The sequence below is a fragment of the Oncorhynchus kisutch genome, linkage group LG15, assembly GCF_002021735.2.
Source record: "Oncorhynchus kisutch isolate 150728-3 linkage group LG15, Okis_V2, whole genome shotgun sequence".
Taxonomy (NCBI): domain Eukaryota; kingdom Metazoa; phylum Chordata; class Actinopteri; order Salmoniformes; family Salmonidae; genus Oncorhynchus; species Oncorhynchus kisutch.
In genome coordinates this window covers 3,087,740-3,103,689 of record NC_034188.2, presented here as the reverse complement: position 1 = coordinate 3,103,689, position 15,950 = coordinate 3,087,740, and the positions used below count along the sequence as shown (strand labels likewise).

Here is a 15,950-nt window from a genome sequence, read left to right as displayed (position 1 = left end):
ATGTCTGGACTGTACAAGTTACTGATGTCTGGACTGTACAGGTTACTGATGTCTGGACTGTACAGGTTACTGATGTCTGGACTGTACAGATTACTGATGTCTGGACTGATGTCTGGACTGTACAGGTTACTGATGTCTGGACTGTACAGGTCACTGATGTCTGGACTGTACAGGTTACTGATGTCTGGACTGTACAGGTTACTGATGTCTGGACTGTACAAGTTACTGATGTCTGGACTGTACAGGTTACTGATGTCTGGACTGTACAGGTTACTGATGTCTGGACTGTACAGATTACTGATGTCTGGACTGATGTCTGGACTGTACAGGTTACTGATGTATGGACTGTACAGGTTACTGATGTCTGGACTGATGTCTGGACTATACATGTTACTGATGTCTGGACTGTACAGGTTACTGATGTCTGGACTGTATTCGAACATGCTGGTCATTTATGAACATTTGAACATCTTGGCCATGTTCTGTTATAATCTCCACCCGGCACAGCCAGAAGAGGACTGGCCACCCCACATAGCCTGGTTCCTCTCTAGGTTTCTTCCTAGGTTTTGGCCTTTCTAGGGAGTTTTTCCTAGCCACCATGCTTCTACACTTGCATTGCTTGCTGTTTGGGGTTTTAGGCTGGGTTTCTGTACAGCACTTTGAGATATCAGCTGATGTACGAAGGGCTATATAAATACATTTGATTTGATTTGATTTATAGCTTACTGATGTCTGGACTGTACAAGTTACTGATGTCTGGACTGTACAGGTTACTGATGTCTGGACTGTACAGGTTACTGATGTCTGGACTGTACAGGGTACTGATGTCTGGACTGATGTCTGGACTGTATAGGTTACTGATGTCTGGACTGTACAGGTTACTGATGTCTGGACTGTACAGGTTACTGATGTCTGGACTGATGTCTGGACTGTATAGGTTACTGATGTCTGGACTGTACAGGTTACTGATGTCTGGACTGTACAGGTTACTGATGTCTGGACTGTACAGGTTACTGATGTCTGGACTGTACAGGTTACTGATGTCTGGACTGTACAAGTTACTGATGTCTGGACTGTACAGGTTACTGATGTCTGGACTGTACAGGTTACTGATGTCTGGACTGTACAGGGTACTGATGTCTGGACTGATGTCTGGACTGTATAGGTTACTGATGTCTGGACTGTACAGGTTACTGATGTCTGGACTGTACAGGTTACTGATGTCTGGACTGATGTCTGGACTGTATAGGTTACTGATGTCTGGACTGTACAGGTTACTGATGTCTGGACTGTACAGGTTACTGATGTCTGGACTGTACAGGTTACTGATGTCTGGACTGTACAGGTTACTGATGTCTGGACTGATGTCTGGACTGTACAGGTTACTGATGTCTGGACTGTACAGGTTACTGATGTCTGGACTGTACAGGTTACTGATGTCTGGACTGTACAGGTTACTGATGTCTGGACTGTATCAGACTGCATTAGTTATTGCAGAACAGATATGGGCTGGACTGTTTCAGACACACACTATACTTGCAGTGAATCCGCTTAACAACTACACCACACCAGTCATAGAACTGACTCCCATTCAGAGCGACACACAGAAGCATCAAGGGTCAACACCCTGCTCAAGGGCACGTCGACAGATCTCCCACAAGGCAAACAAACCGGGGATGCGAACCCTCCACGATCTCCCGCACAGTTCCACAATAGCTGTCGCTCAACCATCCGAGACCCACAGCCACCTCCCCAAGAAATAAAAGAAAAACTACGTAAAATAATAGAATAAAAGACTTCCATTCTTTATCAACAGGAACCCCAATGCACCATCAACCCCAATGCACCATCAGCCCCAATGCACCATCAACCCCAATGCACCATCAACCCCAATGCACCATCAGCCCCAATGCACCATCAACCCCAATGCACCATCAACCCCAATGCACCATCAACCCCAATGCACCATCAACCCCAATGCACCATCAACCCCAATTCACCATCAACCCCGATGCACCATCAACCCCAATGCACCATCAACCCCAATGCACCATCAGCCCCAATGCACCATCAACCCCAATGCACCATCAACCCCAATGCACCATCAACCCCAATGCACCATCAGCCCCAATGCCACCATCAACCCCAATGCACCATCAGCCCCAATTGCACCATCAACCCCCAATGCACCATCAGCCCCCAATGCACCATCAACCCCAATGCACCATCAACCCCAATGCACCATCAGCCCCAATGCACCATCAACCCCAATGCACCATCAACCCCAATGCACATCAACCCCAATGCACCATCAACCCCAAAGCACCATCAACCCCAATGCACCATCAACCCCAATGCACCATCAGCCCCAATGCACCATCAGCCCCAATGCACCATCAACCCCATGCACCATCAACCCCAATGCACCGTCAGCCACAATGCACCATCAGCCCCAATGCACCATCAACCCCAATGCACCATAAACCCCAATGCACCATCAACCCCAATGCACCATCAACCCCAATGCACCATCAACCCAATGCACCATCAACCCCAATGCACCATCAACCCCAAAGCACCATCAACCCCAATGCACCATCAACCCCAATGCACCATCAACCCCAATGCACCATCAGCCCCAATGCACATCAACCCCAATGCACCATCAACCCCAATGCACCATCAACCCCAATGCACCATCAACCCCAAAGCACCATCAACCCAATGCACCATCAACCCCAATGCACCATCAACCCCAATGCACCATCAACCCCAATGCACCATCAGCCCCAATGCACCATCAACCCCAATGCACCATCAACCCCAATGCACCATCAACCCCAATGCACCATCAACCCCAAAGCACCATCAACCCCAAAGCACCATCAACCCCAAAGCACCATCAACCCCAATGCACCATCAACCCCAATGCACCATCAACCCCAATGCACCATCAACCCCAATGCACTATCAACCCCAATGCACCATCAACCCCAATGCACCATCAACCCCAATGCACCATCAACCCCAATGCACCATCAGCCCCAATGCACCATCAACCCCAATGCACCATCAACCCCAATGCACCATCAGCCCCAATGCACCATCAGCCCCAATGCACCATCAGCCCCAATGCACCATCAACCCCAATGTACCATCAACCCCAATGCACCATCAGCCCCAATGCACCATCAACCCCAATGCACCATCAACCCCAATGCACCATCAACCCCAATGCACCATCAACCCCAAAGCACCATCAACCCCAATGCACCATCAACCCCAATGCACCATCAACCCCAATGCACCATCAACCCCAATGTACCATCAACCCCAATGCACCATCAGCCCCAATGCACCATCAACCCCAATGCACCATCAACCCCAATGCACCATCAACCCCAATGCACCATCAACCCCAAAGCACCATCAACCCCAATGCACCATCAACCCCAATGCACCATCAACCCCAATGCACCATCAACCCCAATGCACCATCAGCCCCAATGCACCATCAACCCCAATGCACCATCAACCCCAATGCACCATCAACCCCAATGCACCATCAACCCCAAAGCACCATCAACCCCAATGCACCATCAACCCCAATGCACCATCAACCCCAATGCACCATCAACCCCAATGCACCATCAAACCCCAATGCACCATCAACCCCAATGCACCATCAACCCCAATGCACCATCCACTAGCAGAATGACAAGACATGTCCTCACCAGCAACCAACAGGTCAGGGTGGGGATGGTGGAACATACACAATAAAATAGGAGGAAAACTGTTCTGAAATAAATAGCAATGAGAGAGAGAGAGAGAGAGAGAGAGAGAGAGAGAGAGAGAGAGAGAGAGAGTGAGAGAGAGAGAGTGAGAGAGAGAGAGAGTGTGTTCCTTTGGGACCCATTTAGCTCTGCTGGGGGAGTGGAAGCTGAAAGCTGTTATGTGAGGATGAGGACTGGTGACTAACTTGTACCTCTGGAGAATGAAATGAGAGTCCATTTTCCCTGACAGTATGCAGCACGCCAGTGCACGCAAACACACACATACACACAGTGCACACACAGAGCACACACAGAGCACACACACAGAGCACACACAGAGCACACACACACAGCAACAACAGTACATCTCCCTCTCAATGGTGATGACAGATGGTGTCTCCTAAATGATATCAGCAGAAATATCTACACAACGAAATCCTCCTATCATAACAGCTCTGGTGGTCAGACTAATGACTACTAATACACTCTCTCTCTATTCTATAATCATTTACTCGGAAGGTAGAACAAATGTTTACATCCATCTCTCTGTAACGTCGGGATAGTGATGGGTGTGGAGTCAGACACAGAGAGCAGAAGGTAGAAGGGAAAAAAACGCTTTAATGTCCTCAAGCACAGTAACAGGGACAAACATGGCTGAAGCCCAAAACACAGGCACAACAAACCCCAAACCCACTGTTACCAAAACACAGGCACAACAAACCCCAAACCCACTGTTACCAAAACACAGGCACAACAAACCCCAAACCCACTGTTACCAAAACACAGGCACAACAAACCCCAAACCCACTGTTACCAAAACACAGGCACAACAAACCCCACACCCACTGTTACCAAAACACAGGCACAACAAACCCCAAACCCACTGTTACCAAAACACAGGCACAACAAACCCCAAACCCACTGTTACCAAAACACAGGCACAACAAACCCCAAACCCACTGTTACCAAAACACAGGCACAACAAACCCCAAACCCACTGTTACCAAAACACAGGCACAACAAACCCCAAACCCACTGTTACCAAAACACAGGCACAACAAACCCCAAACCCACTGTTACCAAAACACAGGCACAACAAACCCCAAACCCACTGTTACCAAAACACAGGCACAACAAACCCCAAACCCACTGTTACCAAAACACAGGCACAACAAACCCCAAACCCACTGTTACCAAAACACAGGCACAACAAACCCCAAACCCACTGTTACCAAAACACAGGCACAACAAACCCCAAACCCACTGTTACCAAAACACAGGCACAACAAACCCCAACCCCACTGTTACCAAAACACAGGCACAACAAACCCCAAACCCACTGTTACCAAAACACAGGCACAACAAACCCCAAACCCACTGTTACCAAAAACACAGGCACAACAAACCCCAAACCCACTGTTACCAAAACACAGGCACAACAAACTCCAAACCCACTGTTACCAAAACACAGGCACAACAAAACCCCAAACCCACTGTTACCAAAACACAGGAGCAACAAAACCCCAAACCCACTGTTACCAAAACACAGGAGCAACAAAACCCCAACCCACTGTTACCAAAACACAGGCACAACAAACCCCAAACCCACTGTTACCAAAACACTGGAGCAACAAAACCCCAACCCACTGTTACCAAAACACAGGCACAACAAACCCCAAACCCACTGTTACCAAAACACAGGAGCAACAAAACCCCAACCCACTGTTACCAAAACACAGGCACAACAAACCCCAAACCCACTGTTACCAAAACACAGGAGCAACAAAACCCAAACCCACTGTTACCAAAACACTGGAGCAACAAAACCCCAAACCCACTGTTACCAAAACACAGGAGCAACAAACCCCAAACCCACTGTTACCAAAATACCGGACAACAAAACCCCAAACCCACTGTTACCAAAATACAGGAGCAACAAAACCCCAAACCCACTGTTACCAAAATACAGGAGCAACAAAACCCCAAACCCACTGTTACCAAAATACAGGCGCAACAAAACCCCAACCCACTGTTACCAAAACACAGGAGCAACAAAACCCCAAACCCACTGTTACCAAAATACCAGACAGCAAAAACCCCAACCCACTGTTACCAAAATACCAGACAACAAAACCCCAAACCCACTGTTACCAAGATACTGGACAACAAAACCCCAAACCCACTGTTACCAAAATATCGGACAACAAAACCCCAAACCCACTGTTACCAAAATACAGGCACAACAAAACCCAAACCGACTGTTACCAAAATACAGGAGCAACAAAACCCCAACCCACTGTTACCAAGATACCAGACAGCGAAAACCCAAACCCACTGTTACCAATACACAGGAGCAACAAACCCCAAACCCACTGTTACCAAAACACAGGAGCAACAAAACCCCAACCCACAGTTACCAAAACACAGGCACAACAAAACCCCAACCCACTGGTACCAAAACACAGGAGCAACAAAACCCAAACCCACTGTTACCAAGATACCAGACAGCAAAAACCCAAACCCACTGTTACCAAAACACAGGAGCAACAAAACCCAAACCCACTGTTTCCAAAACACAGGAGCAACAAAACCCAAACCCACTGTTACCAAAATAACGGACAACAAAACCCCAACCCACTGTTATCAAAACACAGGAGCAACAAAACCCCAACCCACTGTTACCAAAATACCGGACAACAAAACCCAAACCCACTGTAACCAAAATACAGGAGCAACAAAACCCAACCCATACACACACACACACCCATACACACACTATTTTACATGTGTTCTATTTTACATGTGTTCCATTTTACATGTGTTCTATATTTACGTATGTTCTAAATATTTGATCTGGAGTGCCAGAGAGCACCCTGGGCATTCATAAATCCAGAGGGTTGTCAGATTGTCCGTTTGTAAATTCAGAGCGTTTCGCTCATGGAGCATGGTGCTCTGTGTGTGTGTGCTCTGTGTGTGTGTGGACTGTGTGTGTGTGTGCTCTGTGTGTGTGTGCACTGTGTGTGTGTGTGCTCTGTGTGTGTGTGCACTGTGTGTGTGTGTGCTCTGTATGTGCACTGTGTGTGTTCTGTGTGTGCTCTGTATGTGCTCTGTGTGTGTTCTGTGTGTGCTCTGTATGTGCTCTGTGTATATGTGTGTGTTTGCCTGCTGCATACTGTCAGGGAAAATGGACTCTCATTTCATTCTCCAGAGGTACAAGTTGGTATGGTCAGTGAGTTGGTATGTGTGCACAGTGTGCTCTGTGTATGCGTGTGTGTGCACTGTGTGTGTGTGCACTGTGTGTGTGCGCACTGTGTGTGTGTGTGTGTGCGCACTGTGTGTGTGCTCTGTGTGTGAACTGTGTGTGTGCTCTGTGTGTGCTCTGTGTGTGCTCTGTATGTGCTATGTGTGTGTTCTGTGTGTGCTCTGTGTGTGCTCTGTGTGTGTTCTGTGTGTGCATTGTGTGTGTGCTCTGTATGTGCTCTGTATATATGTGTGTGTTTGCCTGCTGCATACTGTCAGGGAAAATGGACTCTAATTTCATTCTCCAGAGGTACAAGTTGGTATGGTCAGTGAGTTGGTATGGTTAGTGAGGTTAGTATGGTTAGTGAGGTTAGTGAGGTTAGTATGGTTAGTGAGGTTAGTGAGGGTAGTATGGTTAGAGAGGTTAGTATGGTTAGTAAGGTTAGTGAAGTTAGTATGGTTAGTGAGGTTAGTATGGTTAGTGAGGTTAGTGAGGATAGTGAGGCTAGAGAGGTTAGTATGGTTAGTAAGGTTAGCGAGGTTAGTATGGCTAGTGAGATTAGTGAGGTTAGTATGGTTAGTGAGGTTAGTGAGGTTAGTATGGTTAGTGAGGTTAATGAGGTTAGTATGGTTAGAGAGGCTAGTATGGTTCGTGAGGTTAGTGAGGCTAGTATGGTTAGTGAGGTTAGTGAGGTTAGTATGGTTAGTGAGGTTAGTATGGTTAGTATGGTTAGTATGGTTAGTATGGTTAGTGAGCTTAGTATGGTTAGTGAGGTTAGTATGGTTAGTGAGGTTAGTATGGTTAGTGAGGTTAGTATGCTTAGTGAGGTTAGTGAGTTGGTATAGTTAGTGAGGTTAGTATGGTTAGTGAGGTTAGTATGGTTAGTGAGCTTAGTATGGTTAGTGAGGTTAGTATGCTAGGTGAGGTTAGTGAGGTTAGTATGGTTAGTGAGGTTAGTATGGTTAGTATGCTAGGTGAGGTTAGTGAGGTTACTATGCTTAGTGAGGTTAGTATGGTTAGTGTGGTAAGTGTGGTTAGTGAGGTTAGTATGGTTAGTGTGGTTAGTATGGTTAGTGAGGTTAATATGGTTAGTGAGGTTAATATGGTTAGTGGGGTTAGTATGGTTAGTGTGGTTAGTGAGCTTAGTATGGTTAGTGAGGTTAGTGAGGTTAGTATGGTTTGTGAGGTTAGTATGGTTAGTGAGTTTAATGAGGTTAGTATGGTTAGTGAGGTTAGTATGGTTAGTATGGTTAGTAGGTTAGTGAGGTTAGTGAGGTTAGTATGGTTAGTGAGGTTAGTATGCTTAGTATGCTTAGTATGGTTAGTATGGTTAGTATGGTTAGTGAGGTTAGTATGGTTAGTGTGGTTCGTGAGCTTAGTATGGTTAGTGAGGTTAGTATGGTTAGTGAGGTTATTGAGGTTAGTATGGTTAGTGAGGCTAGTGAGGTTAGTATGGTTAGTGAGGTTAGCGAGGTTAGTATGCTTAGTGAGGTTAGTATGGTTAGTGAGGTTAGTGAGGTTAGTATTGTTAGTGAGGTTAGTATGGTTAGTGATGTTATTGAGGTTAGTATGGTTAGTGAGGTTAGTGAGTTGGTATGGTTAGTGAGGTTAGTATGGTTAGTGAGGTTAGTATGGTTAGTATGGTTAGTGAGGTTAGCGAGGTTAGTATGGTTAGTGAGGTTAGTATGGTTAGTGAGGTTAGTATGGTTAGTGAGGTTAGTATGGTTAGTGCGGTTATTGAGGTTAGTACGGTTAGTGAGGTTAGTGAGGTTAGTGAGGTTAGTATGGTTAGTGAGGTTAGTATGGTTAGTATGGTTAGTGAGGTTAGTATGGTTAGTGAGGTTAGTATGGTTATTATGGTTAGTGAGATTAGTATGGTTAGTGAGGTTAGTGAGGTTAGTATGGTTAGTGAGGTTAGTGAGATTAGTATGGTTAGTGAGGTTAGTGAGGTTTGTATGGTTAGTGAGGTTAGTGAGGTTAGAATGGTTAGTGAGGTTAGTGAGTTGGTATGGTTAGTGAGGTTAGTATGGTTAGTGAGTTTAGTATGGTTAGTGAGATTAGTATGGTTACGGAGGTTAGTGAGGTTAGTATGGTTAGTGAGGTTACTGAGGTTAGTATGGTTAGTATTGTTAGTTAGACTAGTATGGTTAGTGAGGTTAGTGAGTTAGTATGGTTAGTGAGTTTAATGAGTTTAGTATTGTTAGTGAGGTTAGTATGGTTAGTAGGTTAGTGAGGTCAGTATGGTTAGTGAGCTTAGTATGGTTAGTGAGGTTAGTGAGGTTAGTATGCTTAGTGAGGTTAGTATGGTTAGTGAGGTTAGTATGGTTAGTATGGTTAGTGTTGTTAGTTTGGTTAGTGAGATTAGTGTGGTTATTTTGGTTAGTGAGGTTAGCATGGTTAGTGAGGTTAGTGAGGCTAGTGAGGTTAGTATGGTTGGTGAGGTTAGTATGGTTAGTATGGTTAGTGAGGTTAGTGAGGTTAGTATGGTTAGTGACGTTAGTATGGTTAGTGAGGTTAGTGAGGCTAGTATGGTTAGTGAGGCTAGTATGGTTAGTGAGGTGAGTATGGTTAGTATGGTTAGTGTGGTTAGTATGGTTAGTATGGTTAGTGAGCTTAGTATGGTCAGTATGGTCAGTATGGTTAGTATGGTTAGTATGGTTAGTATGGTTAGTGTGGTTAGTGATGTTAGTATGGTTAGTATGGTTAGTATGGTTAGTGTGGTTAGTGATGTTAGTATGGTTAGTGTGGTTAGTGATGTTACTATGGTTAGCATGGTTAGTATGGTTAGTGATGTTAGTGAGGTTAGTAGGGTTAGTATGGTTAGTGTGGTTAGTGATGTTCGTATGGTTAGTATGGTTAGTATGGTTAGTGATGTTAGTGAGGTTAGTAGGGTTAGTATGGTTAGTGTGGTTAGTGATGTCCGTATGGTTAGTATGGTTAGTGATGTTACTATGGTTAGTATGGTTAGTATGGTTAGTGTGGTTAGTGTGGTTAGTGATGTTAGTATGGTTAGTGTGGTCAGTGATGTTACTATGGTTAGTATGGTTAGTATGGTTAGTATGGTTTGTATGGTTAGTGATGTTACTATGGTTAGTATGGTTAGTATGGTTAGTGTGGTTAGTGATGTTACTATGGTTAGTATGGTTAGTGTGGTTAGTGATGTTACTATGGTTAGTATGGTTAGTATGGTTAGTATGGTTAGTGATGTTACTACGGTTTGTATGGTTAGTATGGTTAGTGTGGTTAGTATGGTTAGTGATGTTACTATGGTTAGTATGGTTAGTGTGGTTAGTGATGTTACTATGGTTAGTATGGTTAGTATGGTTAGTGTGGTTAGTGATGTTACTATGGTTAGTATGGTTAGTGTGGTTAGTGATGTTACTATGGTCAGTATGGTTAGTGTGGTTAGTGATGTTACTATGGTTAGTATGGTTAGTGTGGTTAGTGTGGTTAGTGATGTTACTATGGTTAGTATGGTTAGTATGGTTAGTGTGGTTAGTGATGTTACTATGGTTAGTATGGTTAGTGTGGTTAGTGTGGTTAGTGATGTTAGTATGGTTAGTGTGGTTAGTGATGTTACTATGGTTAGTATGGTTAGTGTGGTTAGTGATGTTACTATGGTTAGTGTGGTTAGTGATGTTACTATGGTTAGTATGGTTAGTATGGTAAGTATGGTTAGTGATGTTACTATGGTTAGTGTGGTTAGTATGGTTAGTGTGGTTAGTGATGTTACTATGGTTAGTATGGTTAGTATGGTTAGTATGGTTAGTGATGTTACTATGGTTAGTGTGGTTAGTGATGTTACTATGGTTGGTATGGTTAGTATGGTTAGTGTGGTTAGTGATGTTACTATGGTTAGTGTGGTTAGTGATGTTACTATGGTTAGTATGGTTAGTATGGTTAGTGTGGTTAGTGATGTTACTATGGTTAGTATGGTTAGTGTGGTTAGTGATGTTACTATGGTTAGTATGGTTAGTATGGTTAGTGTGGTTAGTGATGTTACTATGGTTAGTATGGTTAGTGTGGTTAGTGATGTTACTATGGTTAGTATGGTTAGTATGGTTAGTGTGGTTAGTGATGTTACTATGGTTAGTATGGTTAGTGTGGTTAGTTATGTTACTATGGTTAGTATGGTTAGTGTGGTTAGTGATGTTACTATGGTTAGTATGGTTAGTGTGGTTAGTGATGTTACTATGGTTAGTATGGTTAGTGTGGTTAGTGTGGTCAGTGATGTTACTATGGTTAGTATGGTTAGTATGGTTAGTGTGGTTAGTGATGTTACTATGGTTAGTATGGTTAGTATGGTTAGTGTGGTTAGTGATGTTACTATGGTTAGTATGGTTAGTATGGTTAGTGTGGTTAGTGATGTTACTATGGTTAGTATGGTTAGTATGGTTAGTGATGTTACTATGGTTAGTGTGGTTAGTGATGTTACTATGGTTAGTATGGTTAGTATGGTTAGTGTGGTTAGTGATGTTACTATGGTTAGTATGGTTAGTGTGGTTAGTGATGTTACTATGGTTAGTATGGTTAGTATGGTTAGTGTGGTTAGTGATGTTACTATGGTTAGTATGGTTAGTGTGGTTAGTGATGTTACTATGGTTAGTATGGTTAGTATGGTTAGTGTGGTTAGTGATGTTACTATGGTTAGTATGGTTAGTGTGGTTAGTGATGTTACTATGGTTAGTATGGTTAGTATGGTTAGTGTGGTTAGTGATGTTACTATGGTTAGTATGGTTAGTGTGGTTAGTTATGTTACTATGGTTAGTATGGTTAGTGTGGTTAGTGATGTTAGTATGGTTAGTATGGTTAGTGTGGTTAGTGATGTTACTATGGTTAGTATGGTTAGTATGGTTAGTGTGGTTAGTGATGTTACTATGGTTAGTATGGTTAGTGTGGTTAGTGATGTTACTATGGTTAGTATGGTTAGTGTGGTTAGTGTGGTCAGTGATGTTACTATGGTTAGTATGGTTAGTATGGTTAGTGTGGTTAGTGATGTTACTATGGTTAGTATGGTTAGTGTGGTTAGTGATGTTACTATGGTTAGTATGGTTAGTATGGTTAGTGTGGTTAGTGATGTTACTATGGTTAGTATGGTTAGTATGGTTAGTGTGGTTAGTGATGTTACTATGGTTAGTATGGTTAGTGTGGTTAGTGATGTTACTATGGCTAGAATGGTTAGTATGGTTAGTATGGTTAGTGTGGTTAGTGATGTTACTATGGTTAGTATGGTTAGTATGGTTAGTGTGGTTAGTGATGTTACTATGGTTAGTATGGTTAGTATGGTTAGTGTGGTTAGTGATGTTACTATGGTTAGTATGGTTAGTATGGTTAGTGTGGTTAGTGATGTTACTATGGTTAGTATTAGTATTGGAACTAGTGTTTTAGCTCCATGTCTTTTCTCTCCACACTGCCTGAATGGCTGAATCCAACCCTCTCCCCTACCATGTGTTCCTGTGTGAGAGTCTGAGACATAACCTGCTCAGAACAATTTATCTGTCACTTAATTAAAAAGAGAACCTGGGAAAAGATGCAGTCATCACCAACAATGGTTCCTCTTAGAGAACATCAACGTCCCTGTTTTCCTCAGGACATGATAGCGTGTGGCACAGCTGTTTCCCTCAGGACATGATAGCGTGTGGCACACCTGTTTCCCTCAGGACATGATAGCGTGTGGCACACCTGTTTCCCTCAGGACATGATAGCGTGTGGCACACCTGTTTCCCTCAGGACATGATAGCGTGTGGCACACCTGTTTCCCTCAGGACATGATAGCGTGTGGCACACCTGTTTCCCTCAGGACATGATAGCATTAGCATGTGGCACACCTGTTTCCCTCAGGACATGATAGCGTGTGGCACACCTGTTTTCCTCAGGACATGATAGCGTGTGGCACACCTGTTTCCCTCAGGACATGATAGCGTGTGGCACACCTGTTTCCCTCAGGACATGATAGCGTGTGGCACACCTGTTTTCATCTCAGAACTGCTTCCCTGCCCTCAAATTATTATCTCTCACTGCCTCCCCTTCCTCCCCCTCTCTCTCACTGCCTCCCCTTCCTCCCCCTCTCTCTCACTGCCTCCCCTTCCTCCCCCTCTCTCTCACTGCCTCCCCTTCCTCCCCCTCTCTCTCACTGCCTCCCCTTCCTCCCCCTCTCTCTCACTGCCTCCCCTTCCTCCCCCTCTCTCTCACTGCCTCCCCTTCCTCCCCCTCTCTCTCCCTGCCTCCCCTTTCTCTACCTTCCCTCCCCCATCTCCTTCTCTCACCCTCTCTACCCTCTCTCCCCTTCTCCTCCCCCTCTCCTCTCCCCTTCCCCCATCTCTTTCTCTCGCCCTCTCTACCCTCTCTCCCCTTCTCCTCCCCCTCTCCTCTCCCCTTCCCCCATCTCCTTCTCTCGCCCTCTCTACCCTCTCTCCCCTTCTCCTCCCCCTCTCCTCTCCCCTTCCCCCATCTCCTTCTCTCGCCCTCTCTACCCTCTCTCCCCTTCTCCTCCCCCTCTCCTCTCCCCGTCCCCCATCTCTTTCTCTCACCCTCTCACCCTCTCTACCCTCTCTCCCCTTCTCCTCCCCCTCTCCTCTCCCCTTCCCCCATCTCTTTCTCTCGCCCTCTCTACCCTCTCTCCCCTTCTCCTCCCCCTCTCCTCTCCCCTTCCCCCATCTCCTTCTCTCACCCTCTCTACCCTCTCTACCCTCTCTCCCCTTCTCCTCCCCCTCTACCCTTCCCCCATCTCTTTCTCTCGCCCTCTCTACCCTCTCTCCCCTTCTCCTCCCCCTCTCCTCTCCCCGTCCCCCATCTCCTTCTCTCGCCCTCTCTACCCTCTCTCCCCTTCTCCTCCCCCTCTCCTCTCCCCGTCCCCCATCTCCTTCTCTCGCCCTCTCTACCCTCTCTCCCCTTCTCCTCCCCTCTCCCCTTCCCCCATCTCTTTCTCTCGCCCTCTCTACCCTCTCTCCCCTTCTCCTCCCCCTCTCCTCTCCCCTTCCCCCATCTCTTTCTCTCGCCCTCTCTACCCTCTCTCCCCTTCTCCTCCCCCTCTCCTCTCCCCGTCCCCCATCTCCTTCTCTCGCCCCTCTCTACCCTCTCTCCCCTTCTCCTCCCCCTCTCCTCTCCCCGTCCCCCATCTCTTTCTCTCGCCCTCTCTACCCTCTCTCCCCTTCTCCTCCCCCTCTCCTCTCCCCTTCCCCCATCTCCTTCTCTTGCCCTCTCTACCCTCTCTCCCCTTCTCCTCCCCCTCTCCTCTCCCCGTCCCCCATCTTCTTCTCTCGCCCTCTCTACCCTCTCTCCCCTTCTCCTCCCCCTCTCCTCTCCCCTTCCCCCATCTCTTTCTCTCGCCCTCTCTACCCTCTCTCCCCTTCTCCTCCCCCTCTCCTCTCCCCGTCCCCCATCTCTCCCCGTATGTTCAGGCTAATTCAATATGTTTTAATGCATGGATGTTTGGGCTAATTGAACTATTTTTTATAGTGTGCTAGAGCAGTGATGCATGGTTTCTCTCTGTAGGTTAATCACTCAGAGCTATCCAGGCCATATTCCAAACATCTCAGACAACAATAGGAAGCTACGTCTTCTGCTTTGCTTACAAATCATATCAGTCTTTGAGCTTGATTCATTGACCGGCTAGAGCCCTCGCTGCAAGAGAGAAGCGGAGAGGGGGAAGATAGTTGATCTCTGCTGTGCATTAAACTGTGTCAAGACTGTTACCATGTTGACTGAAGATTCCTCATCATATCTCATATCTGGAGAGACTTTTGCCTCACTGAGTAGGTCTCTTCATCTCTTTTTAATGAATCAATGTCATCTCTTCAGTGACCTCAAAGTTCCGTCTCCTTTACCACATGAGCTGTGAACCTGACCTTGATTTCCCCTCTAGATTTTATTCACATTCAACATACTACAGCGGGACAATCTGCAAACAAAGGATGCATCCCAAATGGGACCCTATTCCCTACATAGTGCCTATGGATTCTGGTCAGAAGTAAATAGGGATTAGGGTGCCATTTGATGCACAAACGACCTGTCCTGTGTGTTCCCATCACCCCCAGCACAGACCCTCCCTCCACTACCATGGTGTTGTGACTGTGTTCCTGTCTCCCCCTCCCTCCACTACCATGGTGTTGTGACTGTGTTCCTGTCTCCCCCTCCCTCCCTCCACTACCATGGTGTTGTGACTGTGTTCCTGTCTCCCCCTCCCTCCACTACCATGGTGTTGTGACTGTGTTCCTGTCTCCCCTAGCCCCTCCCTCCACTACCATGGTGTTGTGACTGTGTTCCTGTCTCCCCCTCCCTCCCTCCACTACCATGGTGTAGTGACTGTGTTCCTGTCTCCCCCTCCCTCCACTACCATGGTGTTGTGACTGTGTTCCTGTCTCCCCCAGCCCCTCCCTCCACTACCATGGTGTTGTGACTGTGTTCCTGTCTCCCCCTCCCTCCCTCCACTACCATGGTGTAGTGACTGTGTTCCTGTCTCCCCCTCCCTCCACTACCATGGTGTTGTGACTGTGTTCCTGTCTCCCCCTCCCAGCCCCTCCCTGCACTACCATGGTGTTGTGACTGTGTTCCTGTCTCCCCCTCCCTCCACTACCATGGTGTTGTGACTGTGTTCCTGTCTCCCCCTCCCTCCCTCCACTACCATGGTGTAGTGACTGTGTTCCTGTCTCCCCCTCCCTCCACTACCATGGTGTTGTGACTGTGTTCCTGTCTCCCCCAGCCCCTCCCTCCACTACCATGGTGTGGTGACTGTGTTCCTGTCTCCCCCTCCCTCCACTACCATGGTGTTGTGACTGTGTTCCTGTCTCCCCTAGCCCCTCCCTCCACTACCATGGTGTAGTGACTGTGTTCCTGTCTCCCCCTCCCTCCACTACCATGGTGTTGTGACTGTGTTCCTGTCTCCCCCTCCCTCCCTCCACTACCATGGTGTTGTGACTGTGTTCCTGTCTCCCCCT

General features: G+C 46.4%; 1 protein-coding gene across 1 annotated transcript in view; it reads left to right on the top strand.

Annotated features, from left to right (window-relative positions):
* The first annotated feature begins 2,011 nt into the window (after positions 1-2,011).
* LOC116353667 (proline-rich extensin-like protein EPR1) overlaps positions 2,012-15,950 on the top strand; it is an 86,871-nt gene continuing 72,932 nt past the window's right edge. The window contains exon 1 of the mRNA XM_031791327.1: positions 2,012-3,151. Within this exon, the coding sequence (XP_031647187.1) occupies positions 2,012-3,151 (1,140 nt within the window). The remainder of the gene's footprint in view (positions 3,152-15,950) is intronic.